At 39.2% G+C, this 21,512-nt stretch overlaps 3 protein-coding genes across 3 annotated transcripts; 1 reads left to right on the forward strand and 2 right to left on the reverse strand.

Annotated features, from left to right (window-relative positions):
* Positions 1-154: 154 nt before the first annotated feature.
* Positions 155-5,794, reverse strand: tfpt (TCF3 (E2A) fusion partner). Its single transcript, XM_069142668.1, has 7 exons — positions 5,537-5,794; positions 5,191-5,292; positions 4,060-4,182; positions 3,679-3,749; positions 3,522-3,591; positions 966-1,124; positions 155-821 (listed from the first exon to the last, which is right to left on the reverse strand). The coding sequence occupies exons 2-7, from the start codon at positions 5,290-5,292 to the stop codon at positions 753-755; spliced, it is 594 nt and encodes a 197-aa protein (XP_068998769.1). The 5' UTR covers positions 5,537-5,794; the 3' UTR covers positions 155-752.
* Positions 5,795-5,819: 25 nt separating this feature from the next.
* Positions 5,820-7,646, forward strand: ndufa3 (NADH:ubiquinone oxidoreductase subunit A3). The gene is made up of 4 exons (XM_069142669.1): positions 5,820-5,864; positions 6,149-6,223; positions 7,262-7,339; positions 7,449-7,646. The coding sequence occupies exons 1-4, from the start codon at positions 5,822-5,824 to the stop codon at positions 7,538-7,540; spliced, it is 288 nt and encodes a 95-aa protein (XP_068998770.1). The 5' UTR covers positions 5,820-5,821; the 3' UTR covers positions 7,541-7,646.
* Positions 7,647-8,467: 821 nt separating this feature from the next.
* LOC138194155 (BAR/IMD domain-containing adapter protein 2) lies at positions 8,468-20,863 on the reverse strand. The gene is made up of 15 exons (XM_069142670.1): positions 20,669-20,863; positions 18,411-18,548; positions 18,177-18,252; positions 18,007-18,093; positions 17,365-17,426; positions 16,973-17,044; positions 16,421-16,558; positions 15,696-15,848; positions 15,035-15,211; positions 13,697-14,351; positions 13,403-13,610; positions 12,602-12,664; positions 11,989-12,157; positions 11,821-11,861; positions 8,468-11,109 (listed from the first exon to the last, which is right to left on the reverse strand). Exons 2-15 carry the CDS (start codon positions 18,456-18,458, stop codon positions 11,037-11,039), a joined length of 2,022 nt encoding a protein of 673 aa, XP_068998771.1. The 5' UTR covers positions 18,459-18,548; positions 20,669-20,863; the 3' UTR covers positions 8,468-11,036.
* Positions 20,864-21,512: the final 649 nt, after the last annotated feature.

Below are 21,512 nucleotides of genomic sequence, written 5' to 3' on the forward strand. Positions count from 1 at the left end.
AAACATTTCTGTCTTGTTTCTCTGATCAACTCCTAACTCCTACCACCTCTGTGGCTATTCCAATAGATTTATTATTCAGACAGATACTACGTTTTTCATTTATTTACTTGAGAACATTTATTCTCACGATAATGAAACAAATACTACATGGTAGGAGGCTTCAGAATTTTCATTTTTATTCTGCCTGAAACTAACATTTTCTTTTGTGTGTTTGAAGTATTGTACAAAAAAAAAAACATAATACAGAAAAGGCCATTTGAGCTTTGCATCAGATGTTTTTTTTAAAGTTTGCATTGTTGATTCTGATGGTTTAAAAGTAAAAACATCATTAAATAATGTTTAAAAAAAAATCTCAGCAAAGCCTATGCAAACTAGCAGTGTATAATAGTTTAATATTGAGGTTGCTGAGATTAAATCATGAAGCCATTAATAATACTAATGAGTTTTCTACCTTATTATAATTTTCTCTGGGTTTCAGATTTTTACCAAATCGTGCTATCCACATCACTGACCACTGGTCATAATTATGTGTTGTCTTTAACTGTCAGTACAAAATATCAAAATACAAAATAATATGTACAAAACAAATATGTATCAAGTGAATAACATCTCATTTTACCTTACATGAATTGAACTTCCAAGTGAAACTACACATAGTACGCAGCCTGACCGAAGAAAGGCAGCGTTATCTATCGAACAGGTAAAGAAACTAGGATTATCACTATCATCATCGTATCCAGGGCAGTCATTGATCAGTGAGACAGAGAGGTTGGGCTGGGCATGTCTCCAAACTGTGTCTCTGCCAACATGTCTGGTTCAGTCTGGGAAAAGAAGCAGAAATTCAGTTAACGGACAATCTGTTGTTCTTAACTGTCTGATGCTTGAATGCTTATAAAGGATCCTTCGCATGGTAACCCACCGATTCATGCGTAAACAAATACATACCAGCACAGTTCTTCACCTACCTGTTGGTCTTTATCTTTTTCTTGGCGAGGAATTCGATGCCTCTTCTTCTTTGGTCCAGCAGTGTGATGCAACGCAGCAGACGAAATAGAACCCGACACACCGTTGAGCCTTTCTTCCTCCTCTCCAGCAGCAGGATCTAAAAGGGCTCCAGACTCATCCTGAAACAAATTCAATGGCCTCCAATGAGCTTGATTACACGTATTAATTCTGGTACCTCACAGAAAACTAATTTAGACTCAAAGCACTCAGTCATTTGCGAGAACAGATTACCAACCAGGCAGGGATGCTCTGTCGGTTCCTTGTTTATTCCATTTTCTGAAGGGCTCAATTCACAAGTGGAATATGGTCTCAATTAAACATAAAATGCAGTTCATCTTCAAAACCATCAAAAGCACACTCTAGGGTTTGTGTAAAATTTAAATGCTTTTATTACCTCCGCCAAGGAGTTAATGTTTTCAGTTTGTTTGTTTGTCTGTCTGCAGAATTACGGAAAAACAAACAGCTCCACTTTCATGAAACTTGTTGGACGGCTGTAGCGTGAGCCAAGGAAGAACCCTTTAAACTTTTGAGCAGATTTAAACGAAGGGGCAGATCCATGATTTATTCTTCACTCTTATTAAAATAGGGCATTTGGTGTACTAATTGTCATACACTTTAAAATCCAGTAATGGTAATAAAGTTCAATAGTGACACAATATAGGCCACTCTAGAAATACAATGATTCTGTATGACAGTCCACATTCACAGTTACCAGTAATCCTCTGTACTTGCTCAAACTTAACACAGAAAGCAGTCGTTATGGTGTACTGGGAAAGAAATCCAGCTCTGGACTTATTTTCTGGGACCAAACTGCCCGCAGCACCCTCTCACATGCATTCTCACATTCCTGGCATACAGCGATGGCCGATAGACAGACAGACAGAGCCCCAAAAAACGTTATGGATCTTTTGACAGTCCACAAGTCTGCTAATGCGGCGGCCCGGCAAGATTTGTCCTGTTATGTCCAATGGCCAGTACAAGACTATAGAGCACTCAGGGACAGTGGTTTCATAGCGGAGAACCACAATTGTAACTATTGTAATTAAATCCAGACATATATAGTGTTTGCCGATTTGCATATCATAGAAGCGTAGACTAATTCTAGTTTTACATGACAATATGAATTTAAAATGACAAATGCTTTGTGATCCACATAGGTCTTCATCTGGGTCATCATCAGTAGTAGCTTACACACCTACAGTATATTGTGTTGCACTCATGAGTTGAGTGAGAGGATGGTTATCTGTCAAAGTGCAATCGAATTGGCCAAAAAGAAGGAAGTGATACATCATGAGTAAGAGAGACAGGAAATGAGGAAGAGGAAGGGGAGGGAAAGAGGGTTGGAAGGAAGGGAGAGAGACAGGAGAGGATGGAGGAGGCAAACCATGATGTTAACATGAGTGGGAGACTCAACTCACTAATGAAAAACAATATAATGTATGTGCATGAGCTATTGACGATGATGACCTTGATGAAGACATGTGGGTCACTTTTGGTCATTTTAATTACATATTGTCATGTAAAACTAGAAGTGCACTTGGTGAGCGCAGACCTCCACCAAGGCCAATAGTCCACTTTCCTATGATGCATAAATCTGCAACACCAACATATGTCTGCAATTAATATATGCAATAGTGGAGTTGTTACAATTGTACCGTTTCTGGTTCTCCGCAATGAAACCACTCTTCCCGAGTGCTCCACAGTGGTGTAGTGGTGTAGTGGTGTATTATAAATACAAATTGCGATGTAAAATATAGGCATTTTAATGTTACACAAACCCCTCAGTACGTTTTGGATAGTTTCGAAGAAGACTTGCATTTCACATTTTTGATTGAGACCATATTCCACCCGTGCAATGAGCCCTTCACAAGATGGAGTAAGCCAGATAGACCTTTAGCCACACCTCCAAATCCACATATCCAAAGAACATCGGCATGTGACAACCACAAAGACCCAGCAGTGCTTCTACTCCATTGTTTTCCCCCTTGGTTCATCAGTTGTCAGTAATCAAAGTGGATTTAGGGTCAGTTATATCAGGGTATTTTCCCAATTCAGGTACAATATGAACTTCAACATGTTTGTTCATATTGAACTCATTTTGCATGTTTTTTAACAAATAGATATTGATGATATTTTGCTCCAGGATCATCAAACTAGTTAATTTGGTAATAGTTAAATGCTAGAGAAATAAAATAAAAAAAAATAAAAATCATTTTATAAAGTCTGGATTCTAGTGATGCATAAATCAGACCGTTGTAAGCTCTTGGAGTCAGATGTGAATTTCCAAATTGGATTGTATCATTGTGGAGGGGCAATCAGCAGGTGAACATGAGGAATGACATCAGATATGTTTTCTTCCGGACATATTTTGTCCCATCCAACCACAAATATCAAAGTACAGTGTTATTTCAGTGGTATTATTTCAGCTCCACATTTTCATCGACTGTGCTGATGACAAAGTCATTTTTTTCCTATTAAATACACCACATTTATCCACGTATCTATCTAATCCTTACCTCAAGCAGTATAGTGAGCTGGGTGTTTCTATAATCATCTCCATGAGCATCTAAAGTCTTCATGAGAAACCTGTGAGGATCAACAGAACCCTTAGATGATCCATCAAGTGCTCAGGAAATGTACAAAAACTTTAGTTATTGTAATTAGGGTTTTTACCGTCTTTCTTTTTTCAAGCGTCGTGTAATTCTTTGCACTTGATGGAGGCGACCCAGAACTTTCTGATTTACCTGAACAGAACACATGTTTTTGATTACAGGGGGTAAAAATGCAGCAGATCACAGATGGTAAAGATGCAGCATATTAAGGGTGAACTGATGTATCATAAAGCTAAAACAGCAACAGAATCATCAGAAACATGGTCTTTATTGAAAATAATTACATCATAAAAACTGATATGGATGAAAATATATCAGAATGGGTATAGGTTTAAAAAGACATTTAAAAACATACCTAGAAATGATGTTAGAAATCCAAAACTGAATGTTAGACACACAAGACAAACAGGCAGGGAGTGTGTATATGCAGGCTAACACGCACCTGTTCAATTTCTTTACATCTTCTGTTCAGAGCCAGATATTTTCTTTTATCAAGAGCTCTTCTCTCTTCATCTTCTTGTGCTGTGCTTTCAAGCAGCTCGTTGCTTCCTGGGCCCAGTTCCACCTGAAGAAAACAAAACAAAACATGTTCCCGTGTTGTGTTTGATTCTGACTGTGTTTCAAAATGAAAAGTTGTCACAATAAGACAATTTCAGTTATTACAATTTTTTTACAGTCAAGCTGAGTTTCTTCATAATCTTGCAATATTATTAGTGCTATGAAAAAATAAAACAGCTATGTAGATTGCATGATACAGATGAATCTAAAAAAAAATACAAAAGTGTCATTAGAGCATTTAAGATGGGTTAAAATTAACTATGCTCTGTGCTGTGGTACGTGACCACTTTTTTTATTAAATTAAATTAAAGTCAGTTTCATTCATAACATAAAATTATAGTGGAACATGGTCCCAAAACACTTTACAAATACAAAAAACAACAATAAAATATAAGAAATATTAAAACAGAGAGTGCAAAGAAACATGAAGAACAACCGCATTAAAATATCAATGTCAAAGCAAAAAATGCGGTCAGCAATGGGACTAAGATACCAATAAAAAGTCAGTATTAAAGGAAATGTTAAAAACATGCAAATGTATGGACAGTAAGAAAGACCATACTGAAGGGATAGTTTAAGGTAATTTTAGCCAGTCCTAATTGTAAGCTTTATCAAAAAGGTAAGTTTTAAGCTTTGTCGGGAAAGTAGAGGATGTGTCAGCCTCCTAAATCCAGGCGAGGAGCGGCACTCTGAGAGTGGAGCGATTCTGTGTCATAACTACAAAATGAGATGTCAGTCCAATTTTGATTTGGCATGCAAACTGTAGTCAGATTTAGGACATATTTAACTGAGATGCTGGACCAAGGATGTGATGGTAGATTATTTCTTTAAAGACAAGTTTTTTAGGACCAACTTAGATTTTATATTCAACTCCTGCAGGCCAGGAGGTGGTGTTAAAACTGGCAACATCGGTTACTAAGTACAATGACATCAAAGACAGCTCCACAAACACTGACAGTTTTTTTTTTACTAAGTTGCATCAACATTACTGTTACCATGAGATCATTAACATTACCTCTCCTGGTCCCAGCTCCACACCGCCAGGCTCCAGCTCTGCCTCGAGGATGTGTCCTCCAAACAGAGGAGGCAGAGCCAAACCAGAGAAATCCTCCATCATCTGGAGAGAAAGAAGACTCTGCGTTATTATAAAACCTTTTTAATATATAAAATAGCTTAATGCATTGGCTATGCGTCATTTATCAAAGAATACCAAGTATGCGTAGCTTCAACAAGGTCAACAATTTCTCCCGTTTTTAGACTTATGATTACACTAATTAGGAAAATTACTTCAATGACATATTGAAGAAAATAATTTTTTAGTAAATCTCATGCTATCACCACCGATGGACTCTCGTACTTACATTTCTTAGTGACTAGTCCAGAAACACTGTTGTCTGCTCTGCAGCAGCTGTGTGACTTGCAGTTTCAAAGCTTCGCTGAAAACTGTTTCATAATCAAACTACACGGCAGATTGAATGTAAGTCTCTTGTTAACTCAGTCCGATCAGCTGCGTGCGTTTACTAACATAACATCTGACTGAAATCAGACGAAAAGGAACGAGGGCAGCTCTATCTCACATTTTCGTCTAATGTTTACGTGCGACGGTCGCAGAAATTACGCGTCAGTTAGTAGTCACTACATCTCCCATGAGCACCCGCTTCTTTGAAACTACACCAGGCAATATGGCAGGTACGTGTATATTTTGTCATCTTGTGAACCTCTAACCAATGAATATAGCTTTACTTGCACCTCCTGGTAGCAATAATAAATAAAACAGATATTCAGTTGCGCTAACTTGGCTTTTAAACGACTTTAACTCAATCATTTCCACGTTAAATAAAACGAAAAGCGTGACCTTGGAAGTGCTGCTATGTTAGCTGTCGTCAGCTAACCACACGGAGCTCTTCAGCTGTGGCGGGTTTTAAACCTGTCTGTGGGTGTGTTGTTGTTGTTGTTTGTTGTTTTATCTGCAGGAATCGCCGCTTTCCTGAAGAATGCGTGGAATAAGGAGCCTGTTATCTTTGCCTCCTGTGCGATTGGACTAACTGGTAAGAAACCAGCCTCTTGCACGGAGCTCAGCTTGTGTGAGAGCGGTGGAAGAGACCAAAACACTAGACAACATGCAGCGGCAAAACTGCAACGCCGATGAACGTCAGTAAAGCAGTATGTAATGTATAAAGAGAGGGTTACAGGCAGCATATACCAGAAGAGTCCACTGGCATCCATTTACTTTACCTCAGCTGTTCTCTGTTCGGTCAAATTGACTTAACAAAATCCTCAATACAAGATGCTGTGGTTACAAGTTATCATATTGACTTATATTTGTTGTCAAATTTAGCCAAATCACATCATGATGTTGTAGCTACTTCTGAAGATTTTTGCTGCTACTGTTATTGTACTGAGAGCAACAGAGCAGCACATAAATGGGTGATTGTTATCAAGTTAGACAAGAAGTAGACTAAAAGTAGCAAAGAAGTTCATGTCTTCTGATGTGTCTTATTTATTTAGACCAGTTGCTGCCTCTCAGGACATTTTTGTCTTACTTTGAATGTCTGCGCTGGGAGCTTGTGCAAGTGGACAACATTACTTGGATATGATCCATGGTTTAAAATTACTAATAAAACCTGAAGGAAACTTGTTTTTGTTTTTTTCAACCCTGAGTTGGTATAAGTGACTAATAGGGAAAACAATTTTTGAAATTGGTCCAGTATTGACAGAGCGCTTCAGAGGGCAGCCGTGTGACAGGCTGCAACGTAATCCTGTTGGCCAATTCGCCTACATCCCCTAAAAGTGCTGGTTTTTATCAGGTCAGTTATTTTAGGAACCTGTCAGAGGCACAAAAAAAAAAAACAGCACTTCTGGTGGGCGTACATTCACAGGGTGCAATAACCCAAAGTCTTACATTGCAGCTTTTTTAACTACTGCCTGCTCAAGTGCTCCCACCATGTACTGGACCAATTTAATACATTGTTGTCCCCTTTAGTCACTTAATGATGGGATAACTGGGTTCATGTCAACTGACACAATATACTCTGATGGTTATTAACATTTTTGTATGTTAATTTGCAATCTTTGTATTTCCACAGGAGCTGTTCTTCCGTTCATCAGCCCCTTCACAAAGTATACAGCAATGCTCAATGCAGCTGTGCCGTACAACTACCCAGGTAAATGCTGTTTTTGTTGTTGTTGTTAACAGTAAGTTGTGTCTAATTGTTGTTGAATTTAGAATCTGTTTAATCATGAAGGCTCGTTGTATTTATTGTCCCATTGCAGTTCCTGTGCGAGATGATGGAAACATTCCTGATGTTCCCGCCCATCCATGTGAAGCAAAAGGAAACAACTTGGAATGGCTTAAAAAACTATAACTTCCCATTCTCACAATCAACACCTCTGTTGTTCCTCTTGTTAATATCTGCCTGCCTAGTTGTCCCGGCTTTCAGTGTCTCACAATAAAGATTATATTTAATTCTACTTTTGTGTCACATTATTTGGTCTGGACACATTCAATATATTTAGATTGAAAGAGGTACATTATAAAAGTAGATAAGTGTCTCAGAAAATTTCTAATTCTCTTTGTTGAATGAGGCTTAATTTGGACACTTTTTGTCTCAGTGTTATTGATGTTGAGTGGAATAATTTGCCGACATTTTTTTGAAGCTTGAAGCAGAGTTGCGAGAGAAATATAATTTTACTATAATTTGCAATACTTTTGACATTTGAACATGAAACTAACATGAAGCTAAAATCTCATCCTAAAATGAAATAGTTTCCAATTAAAAGGGGACTTTTGCCTTATATTTTTGACTTTTTCCCATTACGCGGCTGCTGGGATGGTGCTGTATACTAACCTTTCAAACAAGAAGTACAAATATGAAACCAACCTCATTTTTGCATCAGAAAATGTTACGGCAAGATTTCCATTTGATTTTGTAGAGCAGCTCAAGAGGGTTTTGAAACTAAGCCTCAACACAGTTCTGATCCTTTGGAGGAGGCTTTGTTTGAAAAAGCTGGGATCAGATTAACGCTGTTAAAAAAAATGTCAGCATAATTCTACTGGTATAAGTAAGAAAGGCAGTAGAACAATATATAGAGCAGATCAGTACGAACACCCTCAGAATTAAGTGATATGAATAATAGTGATATGAGACAGTAACAGACAGTTTGAACTGTATATGATACTGCTATATACAGTACACCATACAATATACAATGCAATAATACTGTACATTTTAGAAATATACAGAAATCCCAGTTTTAAAAGACAAACAATCACAGTAACAGCGGAGAAAAACTTCCTTCATAGAACTTTTATTTCACAACTTGTCAATATTCAATATTTCAGTGTTCATCAGCAGTAATTATCATCATAGAATATCTCCTGCAGTCATTTTATTCAGATGGAACAGCCTGTCAGTTTGTTTCAATGCTGCATGGTTTTCACAGATCATAGGACTTGTGTATGAAGTGGTGTTTAGACTTTAGTAAAAGAGTTTTGAACTCGTGTTCACTTGAGTTGTGACAAAAGTACAGGTATTAAGGTATAGAAACACAAAATATTTGCAGATTTGTAAATGTAAACACAGTTCAAGTCAAGGTTATTTTCAAATGATTGTTGTTATATAGCACATCCATATCTTGAATACATTTTATAAAGGTGTTTCTGATTTCAAATTAATTTTTATTCCAATTACAGCTTGTCTTTGATCAATCATTTTACTGCCATAATTTGTTTATACCAATATTCATTCATGCATACCTGAGGGAATCACTTTTTTTTTTTTCAGTTACGTGACCAAACTCAGTGAAAGTTTCATCCTGCCTTGGAGATCAGTTTTATTATATTTAAAGATGAATGCACATTCAAAGCTGTGCAGGCAGTAATAATAGTAATAATAGTAATAACAGTGTGTCGTTATGTGTTCACTGTGTTGTTGTATTGCCTGAAAGTTGGAGTTCCACAACCAGCATCTTTGCATATTTTCCAGTATCGGATGTTTAACTCTGCATCATCACAAACTTAAAATGTTCTACCAAAGTGAAACACTCTTTTAAAAAGAAGTCAAATAAAAGTCATAAAATCACACAATTTTAGCTCTATTTACAAGCATGAATAAGCATTAGGTGTATCGCTGTGCTGTCACCTTTATTAATGACAGAATACTACACACAGTAATATATATGCTGTTATTGATGACTTCCTACAACCTTTTACAGGTAATTTCGTGAATCTTCAAGGTGCTAAAAGATCACAGCAACTCAAGGCAGTTAGAACAGAAACATAAACTGTTTCACTTTGCACAGATACAATATGTCACTTTTATGCTTCACTTTGCTAGAGGCAACAGAGAGTACAAAGCTACAGAATATTACTTTGGATGTCTCTAGTTTACCTTGAACACTTGCTCAGACGTTGGTCAACCTACCATTATCCTTCTTCATCACTTTCATAGTTACGTTGCCCATAGTAAAACTTCATCCTATTGTCTGTCTTAGCTTTCCCAACTCTCTTTAAGATTCTGCTCAGTCTGATCAGTGAACATACAACTACAATTGACAAACCTAGATGTTGAAATCGCTTTAGATTTGGGACTGAAAAGAGATCAAGAACACATCAAATCCAAAAACTAAGCACAGCAGATCCCCATTTCATAAGACTTTGAACCCTCCACAACATGCTACTTTCTAAAAAAAAAAAAAAAAACCCACTTCTTTCAGAAATATCACAATCCAAACGTTCAAATAATAACATCCACAGTTTGTGTCTGTGAAGTTTGAGCTTTTCTTTGATTTATTGGACTTGCTCTGCATTAAATAGGTAAAATTGTGAGGATTTCACAAAGCGATTGAGCCTCATTGATCAAATCTGAATAATCAAAATTAAGTTAGAGTGTAATTTTTTTCTTTGTACGTTACATCCAAGTAAAAAGTTAAAGTAATCCAATAATCTATACTTACAAATACTACTACATAACTTCACAGCAGCAGAATGAATGGTGTTAACTGATATTAAAATAACATATGTCTGACAGGGACTTGTTCTTTCAAACCACGTTGCCCACGTCCAGTAATTCAAATACAAGTGGCACAGAAAAAAACTCAAAGAGTGCCAGTTTCTTTAAAAATATGCCAAGTATATCATCCAAACAATCATGTTTAATAAATTTAAAACTTCAACTTCACTGAAACCAAGAAACTGCGCCAAAATGGCAGCTTTTCTAAAATATATAATACTGTAGTGGAGAAGGAGCCTGTCCTCTTCTCATAACACTTTCTTTGTGAAGGTCAAAGTGCACAACCTGCTATTAGGATCCAGTCCCTAAATCAGCTGAACAAGAAAACCTTTTCTGAATATGGCACAAAAAGAAGAGGAAAAAAAAAAAGCACTTTCAAATGGTTTTAGAGAACCAAGAGGAAACATCTTAACATTTTTTAGTTATCTGGACGAAGAAGATACAGTTTGAAGATCTCAAACACTAAGCTAAATACAGCCAAACACCTTACCTCTGTTTCATGAAAACTAGTCTAGATTTTATATTAATGCTGACATTTCACTCAAGCAGTATTTCCAGATATTACAGTTGTCCTGTCTTTTTTCTAACAACTTCAAAATCTAATGGTCAGAGATCAGCCTTTAAACATGAACCAGTTATACTGTTTAAAAAAAAAATAAAAGGTCTGTCCCTGCACATGAAACACAAACTGTATTTGATTAAATTGAAAAAAAGAATATCCAAAGTAAACTACTATTCAAAAATCAGTCAGTGTACTGTTTCTAGGACTCAACCTGAGGCTTGATGGACTGACGACCCCACAGAGAACAAGGCTGCTGCTGCTGCTGCTGCTGCGGTGGGAATAAAAGACTCACTCAATGATGGGGGCTGAGCGATCGTTGGTGACAGTTTTTCTCAGTCGGATGTGGGCAAATGGATTGGACCTAAAGGGGAGAAACGATAAAATGCAAAGTATGATAACTCACTTACTGTAACTAATGATTATAGGGCCACTCCAACAATTTAGAACTGTATTTTCATAAAGTTGAGGAAATGCAAGAAACAGATAAACATGAGATTAAAGATAAAAGCCACGCTAGCAGCTATGTGGGGCTACAATTTGGCACAGCGAAGCTTTAAAATGAATGTTAACATCAGCATGCTAACATCCTCTCAATGACAATCACTAACACAATAATCTGGGGCTAAAGTGATCAGTAAAGCCTGTAGGATTTATCTGCAGGCCAGAGTGGACGTCAAACCTACTTCTCAGAGCTTTCAAAATCCTCAGACCTTCCGAGTCGGATATTCCCAGTTCGACAGGCATTAAGGTGTATTTTTCAACTCGGAGCTCATCATTTTCTCACTTTCCAGTTTCTCATGGAAACACCATAATATTTAATTAATGATGGAATGACTTTTTTTTAAGAAGATCACCAGAACACTGATTGGAGGAAGTCAGATGTTATTTGGCACCAGCCCCTAGTTGCATTCGGTGGTATTGTATTTTAAGGCACTCTTAAGGCACTGGCTTTGACTTCACTTTTCAGACCCAGAGACTGTCCATTTTGATATACAATCTATGCATATGAGTCATGAGTAAAACTGTCGGAGCCGGCCCTTTAGTTAGTACCTATGAGTTGTTAGAAAATTACCTGTTTGGTGAAGATGGTGTAGAGACCAAATCTGAGGTGATCTGTAATGTAGAAGAGACGAGGATCACTACAAAACATCTGTATTGTGTCTGTTAAAAGTGAGAGCCAGTCGTGAGGACACATTCCCTCCAACCCTCGACTTCCTCCCACACGACTCGTGTTTCTGACCTTGTTAGTGTCGGCCATGCTGTACGGGCGCGGGCGGAAGGTGCTGACCCTCTGGGAAGGAAGAGAGCGCTCCTCCTCTGACTCAGGGGTGAAACCTGGGCGACCCGGGGACCCTAGCTTGTCGAGTTGTCCAGTGCTAGTGCTGTTAGCTTTAGATAAGAAGACAGAGCTACAAGGAAGGTCACAGACAGAGAGGAAAAAATATACAGGAAAAAGAAGAAAAAAAAAAGGTAAAGGAAACATGATGAGCAGAGATGCTTTTGATTCTGAGTGAATTCATCAACAACACTGTTGTTGTTGGAAAGAGGAGGGAATGAGTTGGGAGAGGGCCGTGGAAAGACTGAGGGACAAACAGTTTGTGAACTCCTGTGACTTTCTGTGTGTCTGGCATGAAATATGTTTTGATTTATTGAGAATACATTAGACTCAATATGAAAATGACCTCAAATTAATTTTTATGTGAATCAACCGATGTTATAACGTCCCACTTTTCAAAGTATATTGCTGATAAAGTGAGTTTTAAAACAACTAAAAGAAAGTGAAGAAAGCTGTCTGACATTAAAGTTCTTAAACAACCTTAAGACCATCAGATTTCAGTGTTTTGTTGCCTTACCTTTCGAGATGATCCGTCTTGCTGTGTTGTGGCAGAGTGTAGGAGAAAGGGAACCAGCCTTTCCTGAGAAGGAAAATATCACTGCATGTAATGACCACTAAATAAAAAGAGAAATTTCAAGTCTTTGTCATATTAGTTAGTTGTCTTATATGACAGTTTTATAGCCTAAAGCCTGAACTTACAGCAGTGGTTCTCCACTGGTCCAGCCTCAGGACCAATATTTTCCCTTAGTCATTAAGTTGCGACACAAATTTTTGACAGAATCAAATTATTTCTCAAAAAATAGAGAAGTAAAACACAATGTCTTTATGTACTTCTAAACACATGAAACAAAGAAAAAAAAAGTGTGAAAAAGTGCAACTCGGGCTAAAAAACCCATGAAATGAAAAGTTTGACTTTTGTAATCCTAAGCAACGTTCATAAAATGAGAGCTAACTATTGGTGTGACAATGTTAGGTTTGGTCGTTACTGTCATAACAACAACAGCAGCAAACAGATACTGCACACTCGCTGAATCATGGTTAACGAATGTCCTTCACAATAAATCTGGTGGCAGAAAATCTGAAAATTTTGAAATAACTTTTTTCTCTTAACTTATTCTTTCATGCGACCCTCAAAATAGCGGCACAATCTACTTTGGGTCATGAGCCACCAGTTGAGAACCACTGTCTTCCTGTGTGCCATGAATACGTTTCAAAGTCCTCTAATTTTGTGCATCAGGTAAGATAGTAAGGCTCCTTCAAGATGTCCAGCAGATGATTCAGTCGTTTTCTAATCTACTGTATATTCCAGGACACATACCGTCCAGTCCGTTCATTTTGACCGTAGTGCCACCCGTCTCTGGGCTCAGAGATGAGCAGGGTGATGCTGTCACCAGACTGGAAGTGTAATAAGCAAGCCCCGCCCCCTCCACTCCCGCCACCACCTTCTGATGCTCCAGGTGCGTGAGCGAACATGGCCTCCACTTGTGTGGGTGAAGACAGAGGCAGCATCCTGGGGAGACTGGAGCCTAGAGAGAGGAGCAGAAGAAGAAAATGAGGTGAGGGTCGGGGATGAAGACCTGCACCCAAATAGGTATGCCGCATCATATCTCACCCTGGAAGCCGCCCAGCCTCATTTCACTGACAGGTCTTTTGGGCAGTGGAAGTGTTGCAGTAGCACTCATCTCCGTGTTCTTCAGCAGCCAGGGATTATTTGACGGAGACAAAGTGTTGCTCCCTGCTGGTGCCACCTGCTGGTGCAGTAGCTGCACTGGGGTCATGGATCTGGAGAGAGGAGCGCTGTGAGGCAGCGGAGGGCTGTGAGGGGCACTGTGGGTTATGGGGAGGGTTATGCCCTGCGAGGAGCTGTTGGCTGGGGAAATCTGGCTGAGCGTCATCACAGTGGAGGGGATGAGGCTCGGGGAGAGGTTGGACGTGTTGGTGGCCGGGAGGAGAGAGCTCTGCTGGGCGGAGCTGGTGGACGGGGTGGGGGTGGATGCAGCGGGGCTGGCGCTGCCGCTGGCACTGGTACTGCTGTCAGGCAGGGGGCTGGCTGATGCACTGAGGGGTGTGCTGGTGTGCTGAGGAGATGCTCCACATGATGAACCTGCAGCAGCTCCCCCAGTGGAGGACGCAGAGTGCAAAGTCTCAGGGGAGTCCTGAGGAAGACAGGTGTCACTCTGGGAGGGGGAGGAGGGGAGAGGGCGCAGCTGCTGGGAGCGAATGGAGTCTCCGTTGAACAGAGGAGGGACTTCTTGAACAGAGAGCCTCTGAAACGACAACAACAGACCATAATCACTACCAAAAATGAAAAGTCAATGTTCGAACTTCAGTGTAGTATTAAAGCTTCTGACTTGCTGAATGTCCAGACTTGAGTCAGACTTCATGTATCTAGTGACTTTACAGCAAACTCTAAATTTTAAAGTGACAGTCCTTTTAGAGTCTGAAAGGACTGTCACTTTGACTTTGACACTAGTGACCTGTGACTTCAGCCTTTTGATTGAATGGACTTCACATCCTCTAAGTTATAACAAAGTGTGCAGACTACAGAGAGAAAGGATATCTCAGATCACACTGTGCATCTGAGATTTATTTTTCTAAATTTCAATCTTTTTGACTCAATAATCAGTAATCTCTTTAATGTACATCAGTAAAGATGGTTTAACATTCATTTTAATACTATAATGAGTAGTGTAGGATTCACATCAAAAAGTTTAGGCTTGTTTAAATTGTTGACTTGGGACTTGACAGTTAAACATTATTATTTTAGAATTCCAAAAGAAATGATTAATGACTGAATATCGGACTTAATCCAATGTGGTTTTGAAAGGTTTTAAAACATTTTAAATGTAAATCTTCTCTAAAAAAAAAACACAGTTTGGCTGAGATTACAAACTTTTAAAATGCAAAACTTTTACGTAGACAACAGACAGATCATTACACATGATCTGACCTGTTCAGGCTGAGCGGAGCCGAGCTTGGCGTGGCGGAGAACCTCGGCCATCCCAGCAGCCCCTGAGCTCTGAGGCGCAGTGTGGCGCAGCAGATTCAGAGCGCGCTCCGGCAGCTTTGTCGGATGAGAACACGTCTGCTGCCAAGATGACAGTTTCTGTGACAGAAGCTCTCTCACCTGGATTATGTTTAAAAACAAAAAACGGGAACACTTTTAAAGGGTAACACGGGTGAAATTGTCAACAAATCCTATTATAAAAACAAATATGTTTTTCCCTCAATATATTAAGTATTTTAACCTTTCATGAGGCCTCTAGACTTAATAATTATATAGTTTTATTATTATAGTAATTTATAAAAACAGCTGCAACACTATGATTTTTCATAAAAGTTACTGACAGGATAAAACATTGCATTTCTTGGGGACTATTTTCAGCTGTGGATTAAAGATTTAATTTAATGTCACCATGTGAAGCAGTGCATCTATTTTACAGGATATGTTTTTTTTAGCCCAATAAACAGTAAAGGTGAATGACAAAGGGTTCTTGTTCGTAGTAAATTCGTTGTTAGTTTTGGAGTTTTCATAGGATTTGAAGACAGGAAGATGAACACAGAACATCACCAGACTTTAAACAGACGTTAAATAAATGTGAACAGATCACCTTGGAGTGGTAGTTAATGAGCAGTTTGGTGACACAACACTGTCTGTCCACCAGGAAGCAGTATCGTCTCCTCTCCTCAGTGAGTGCAGACCTGTAACCTGTAGCTACCAGCGTGTCCAGCTCGCCTTGGCGACGACTCATCAACTCCACAAACTGCAGGAAAAACCCAAATTTCTATCAGATTATTTATAATCATTTGCTCAGTACTCAAATATGACCTGACCTTTGATATGCATTGTAAGGAGAGAAATAATACAGAAGCCTGACTGAATATGTGACATCATATCCTGCCTGTTGTCACATGATCTAAAATCTAAAAAAAAAAAATCTAAATCCTAAAACACTGTCCCCTGCCTGACTGACCTTTCTTCCTTATGTAACCTTTTATTTCTCATTTTCTTCATTCTTCAAGTGGCCAAATCCTCTCATTCATTTTTACTCCAGAAAACAAGGTTTTGTACTAAGTTACTTGTTTTCCGAAAAATCAGCTGAAGCAGATTGTCCTTTAATCTCATTCATACTGGCCTATTTCTCACACAAACGCTCACACAGCTCTGCTTTTTAATCGGCTGTAATGCTGAGTGAGATGTTTAGGATCCACGCAATTGAGGGATTTCTCAGAAAAAAGAGGTCCCTGTCTTACTAACTTTGGCTCACTGGTTTTACAGCTCTTGAATAAAGTGGAGTTGGTTTGACACCGATCGGGCTTCAAATTTCAGACATACCTGCATCTCTCTGTCGCCGTATTTGGTTGGGTGACGGCTGCCCTGACTCTTCCTGCGGAGTTTCTTCAGCTGGGACTGGCAACGCTCGACTGACTCAGATTTAGACCTTCGCTCACTCTGATACTTCTTTAGGGTGGCCTGAAAGGAAAGAAGATACGAAGAGTCAGATACGGGATAGTTAAGATTTGAGTACAGTTTTACCAAAAACCTACTCAATCAATGCTAATTGTTCAAGATTTACATTCTCCAGTAATCAGTTCTTGCTGTTTTTTTGACACATTTTTGATCATTTCCATTCTTTAAAATGTGCTCTGTACAAATAAACCTTGTATTGCTTTAACTTTTATTCAAAAATGTGAAAGTTCTGGTTGAACACTTTTGTTGTGTCACACTATTATTTTCACTCTCGCTGTATTTTTTGTCTTTATCTATACTTTCTCAATCAAATTAAGCCAAAACAATTCCTAAAACAAATCATAACACCTCTGGTTGTCTCAAAACTGCGTAAAAGTAGATTGAGTGTGAGATATTTAAGTCGACGTGTTGACTTACTGTGAGGTATTTGATGTCTAGTTCCAGCTTCTGCTCCAACTGGGCAAGCAGCTCGGAGTGAAACAGCTTTAACTGTTGATGCATTAGGTCATATAAAGCAATTAAAATAAAATACACTGACCGACACCAACATGCATGTCAAAGGTCACAGCCTCCAGTAACAGAGCAATGGTTGCCCAGTATGAGCTTCTACACATGCTATTTTCTGATACCAAGCACAATTTCTAGCCACTAAATTATACTTTACAAAACTGTGATATTATAAAATGTTTGCTAAAAATAAAACATGTGACCATCCCTGTGTACAATGCATTATAACTTCAACATGCAGCCTAATAATCACAGTGTCATTATCTAATATTTGCATGAAATGAGCATGCTGATGCTCTTACCACGTCCTCCAGCTGCACCTGAATCTGTCGGTGGACCTCGGCCATCTGAAACAGTGTGTCTCCTGTGAGGGGCAGCACAGCAGTGAAGACATCACATCATTTAGACTGAAAAACTGCTTATATTTGTTAAAATGCCCCTTTAACCTGTGCAGAAGTATGGCTGGTGAGAGCTAATAATAGCTATTCCGTACCAGTATGAATTAGTCTGCACCACACACAGATAACAAACCAGTAAAAATGTCATAAAAGTTGCTGCTTTGACACAAATTGCGATTTACAAAGTGGTGGTCAGCTATGAGTCCCTCCCTCGGTCACACAGCGCTGTAGTATGCGGTGGCTGGCATCTCGCCCTCCGACACTCCTGCCTGCCTCCCCCGCTGTTTTCAGCATCACAATGAGATCATGTGGTGTTGTTAATCTCCCAACAATGGCCCTACTCTCTCCCTTTCCCTCTGTTCTCTGCCTCTCCCTCTCCACATTTCCTCATCCCCTCTTGTCTTCATCTCGTCGCTCACCAACACATGCGGCAGACTCACAGACCATTTCCCACTTCTCACCAGCTGTCACGTTGACTCTATAAACTCTATTAGGTAGGCAATTCTTTCTTTTTTTTTCTCCTTGAGCCGTTCCCTCTGCACTCACCCAGCTCTTTGGAGCCTTGGCTGTCGCTCGCCAGTTCGCCAAGTTTTACCAGAGCATCAAAGTAGCCCTTGGCAGCCAGGGTCACTCCTGGGGAAGAGAGTAAACTTTTCAGAAAACTGAATACAATACAACTTTAGTTAACCACGTTATGAGGACAAATCGAAGTGTACCGGTCAGGGCCTTCTCATAGTGTTTCCCCATGGTCACAAAGTTCTTCAGACTGGGGTTGAACTGGTCCAGAATCCCCTGTCGGCAAAGATACACACAATAAAGTGTTTCCACATTTCTAAGACTGTGTATGATGGTGTATCTGATGAACACAGATATATTCAGTCGAAACTAGAAAAGAAAGATCTTTATCAGAATCTCTGTTGGGGCAGAGCAGACAGACTCTGAAGTTATACCTTGTAGACGTTTTCTGTCATCTTGTTGACCTCTTCGGTTCGTGACATTTTTCCTGTATTTACTGCCACTCAGTATAGTTTTGTTGTCTTTTCTTCCTGCTGTTCACGTCTCTAAGCTCTACAGAAGACATAAATCGCCTGAAAGAGAACAGATGAGGATAAAATACATTGTAATTAGTGATATACTATCACAACGACGCTTAAAATTTCTCCCAAACGTTGAGGAGAACACACAAATCAAGGCATTTGTACCTTCACAGTTGTCAGAAATTTGTTTTGATGATTGATTAATCATTTCATTTAGAATTTTTCAAACAAAAATGCTACACTTTTACCAGTTGTAGCTTATCTCATGTCAAGATTTGCTACTTTTATTCACCAAAAATGATAGTAAACTGAATATATTTGGGTTTTGGACCGATTGTCGGGTAAAATATAGATGTCACAGTGTCAATTTTCACTATTTTCTGGCTTTTTATAGACAAACCAGGTGATGAAAACAAAATACATAGATAAATGTAAGCACACAATGTACAGAGCACTTCCTCAAACTGCAAAATAAAATCACAAGTGGGATTCGTCTGTCATAACTAACTGGAAGATTTCTCTGTAAAAGTATTTTCAGAGTTATTTTTCTGTGAAGGATTGAAAGTGTGGGCTTTAAATGCGGCGGAGGACTTTTAAGGCCACTGAACCATCACAACAGTGATGAGGATCGTATCGGGTTTTGTCCGAGGTTCAGCAGTGTTGTTTTCACACGGATCCCGTCAGGGTTTTAGCTGCCAGTTTCGACATTATCACTTCTCAACGTTACAACCCAAATATTTCTCCAAGATTTGTGTGCCAGAAGAGTTGTACCATATCAGATAAGAACAATGGGCTCCTCCAGTCTGAGTCACAGGTGTCAGAGCTCTGAATAAACACGCGACAACAATGTTTCCTCGGCAGAGAAGACAATCAAGAGGGAGACTGCTCGGGGGTCAAAGGACTTCCAGTCTGGATTTGATGGCAAAAGACTCACTCGGTTTTTCCCCTGTGCAGCCCTCCTTTGTTATCACAGTGAGATTACAGAGAAACGTTGACCCAGATCAACTAATGGTATATGACACAAAGAAAACATTTCCAGACTCTCGCTCATTAAGGCCACCCTGGTGAAGCCTATAATTTGTCAGGGGAGAATAGTCTGCTGTTGTTCAGCCTCATCCAGACGTTGCCTTCTTTTATTTGGTTATAACTGTGCATATTCTTCAAAATGATGCAGTGAAATGCTGAAAATGGATGAGGAAACATTTATGTGTGTATTTTAGCTTAGTCAGTTTCAATTCTGAGAAATAAAGTGTTGTTTGTTTCATGATGCAACAGGAAAAGTCTGCAGGTGGTTGGGGAACTGATACAGAAGGTGCATTCATGTGGTTTAGCCTCTTTAAATTTCTTCAAACGTGAGCGGATGTAAATTCTCAATTCAAAATAATCTGGTACTATTTGTTAAACAATTACTTGTTTTTCCAAGTAAAAATTTTGAAAAAAAAACAAAAAAAACCCCAGCAGGTTCCAGCATTAGACTTGTGAAGATTTGCTGCTTTTCTTTGTTTTGATATGACAGTAAACTTAATAAATTTGGATTTTGGAAAAAAACTAACTTTTGCAGATTACATTTTAGACTTTAGGAACTCATGATTGGCATTTTCTGACATTTTACTGTTGCAATTCTAATGTCACAACCAAAACTTTAGGATTAGATTCACCAAAAACAAAATTGAGTTTAGAGGATTTGTGCAAGAGTAATACATAACTGTGCATTTCAGTGATTTTGCAGGAATCTTGTACCATCTTAAGGTGAAATACTTCAAGATATGCATATATTTACTTCTTGCACTTCTACAAACATCCATTAATGTTGTAGCTAGAGCAGGCCTCCTGTGATAAATTAACCTTTTTCTTCCACACCATCTCCTCTCATTACAATAGCTACATCAAAGACTAGTGACTGCAGTCTTTTGAATCACTAAAACACACGCAAAGTGTACTAATAATTAAGAAAAAAATATATGCAAAGCCTGTTTTAAGTAGAAATATAAACAAACCAGTTAGTTAACTCCACAGTGGAGGTTTTTCCTGAGTAAAAAAAAAAAAATGCACCATGCCATTTGGCAACAGTGCAGTCCAATAACAGCTACCTGTTGCTCTCAAACACTTTGTCCCAATTGTGCAACAGTAACAAATAATTCAACTACTTAAAATAAAAAGAAGTTACGTACCTTTTCTGATCTCATTGTGGCAAACGATAAAGGTTTCCTGCCCGTCGTTGAGTGTTTAAAGAACAGTATAACACCCCCTCTTTTCTTCCTATTAGGCTACTTTCCCTCTCCGTTAGTTAGTGGGGGGTTGTTTCATCCAGCAGAGCACTAAATCTCAACTCCCCTCCACCCCTTTTTCACATGGCCCTCTCTCCTTCCCCTCCTCCCTCCCTCCCTCCCTCTCTCTCTCTCTCTCTCTCTCTCTCTCTCTCCTATCCTCTCTCCTATCCTCTCCTCTCCCTGTCTCTCTTTACTCCCAGGAATCCGGGTCAGATATTCGGTGCCGTTCAGTACCTTTCCTCATTACTGAGCCGATTACCGACATGCCTTCACGCCCGCAAAAAAAAAAAAACCGGCCAGAAAACCACCACCAGTGCAACCAGCTCCCCGCCGTTGGAAACCGCAGTCAGCCTCCCATTCTGTGTCTGCCTCTCTCTGTCTCCCTCTCTCACTCGGGCAGAATAACAATGAGCTAACGGGACCTCGGCTGAATAGCAGCAGGAGGAGAATAATGACTTGAACTTTTTAAGCCAAAGACAGAGCAGCACAGGCAGGCCTATCACTGGCCTACATACACCCGGCCCATCACACATTCCTGCTCCCCATTCTCAGAGAGTGGACAGAGGAGGAGGAAGAGAGGAGGCCCTGCATGGACAGCCAGCCCTTTCATTTACTGAAATAAACTGAGCAAAAGATGAAAGGCTATTATAAGAAATTAAGGGGCTACACAAGAGAGTTTAAAGTGGTGGGGGGAAAAAACTCCAATGAGTTTAAGATGATGTGTCGATTTACTCTGCATATGAGT

This window comes from Embiotoca jacksoni, unplaced genomic scaffold, assembly GCF_022577435.1.
Source record: "Embiotoca jacksoni isolate LCO1_2020_lvr unplaced genomic scaffold, fEmbJac1.0.p SCAF_11, whole genome shotgun sequence".
In the NCBI taxonomy this organism is placed as follows: Eukaryota; Metazoa; Chordata; class Actinopteri; family Embiotocidae; genus Embiotoca; species Embiotoca jacksoni.

Bases quoted from the DNA above. Each gene is read 5' to 3' on its own strand.
- tfpt (XM_069142668.1), bottom strand. From the start codon at position 5,292: ATGATGGAGGATTTCTCTGGTTTGGCTCTGCCTCCTCTGTTTGGAGGA. The intron at 3,592-3,678 runs GTAAAAACCCTA...TGATCCTCACAG, and splicing joins CGCTTGAAAAAAGAAAGACG to GTTTCTCATGAAGACTTTAG. The intron at 822-965 runs GTAGGTGAAGAA...TTCTTTTCCCAG, and splicing joins AAAAAGATAAAGACCAACAG to ACTGAACCAGACATGTTGGC.
- ndufa3 (XM_069142669.1), top strand. From the start codon at position 5,822: ATGAGCACCCGCTTCTTTGAAACTACACCAGGCAATATGGCAG. The intron at 5,865-6,148 runs GTACGTGTATAT...TTTTATCTGCAG, and splicing joins TACACCAGGCAATATGGCAG to GAATCGCCGCTTTCCTGAAG. The intron at 6,224-7,261 runs GTAAGAAACCAG...GTATTTCCACAG, and splicing joins CTGTGCGATTGGACTAACTG to GAGCTGTTCTTCCGTTCATC.
- LOC138194155 (XM_069142670.1), bottom strand. From the start codon at position 18,458: ATGTCACGAACCGAAGAGGTCAACAAGATGACAGAAAACGTCTACAAG. The intron at 16,559-16,972 runs GTAAGTCAACAC...CTTTCCTTTCAG, and splicing joins TAGACATCAAATACCTCACA to GCCACCCTAAAGAAGTATCA. The intron at 11,862-11,988 runs GTCAGAAACACG...TCTACATTACAG, and splicing joins GCATGGCCGACACTAACAAG to ATCACCTCAGATTTGGTCTC.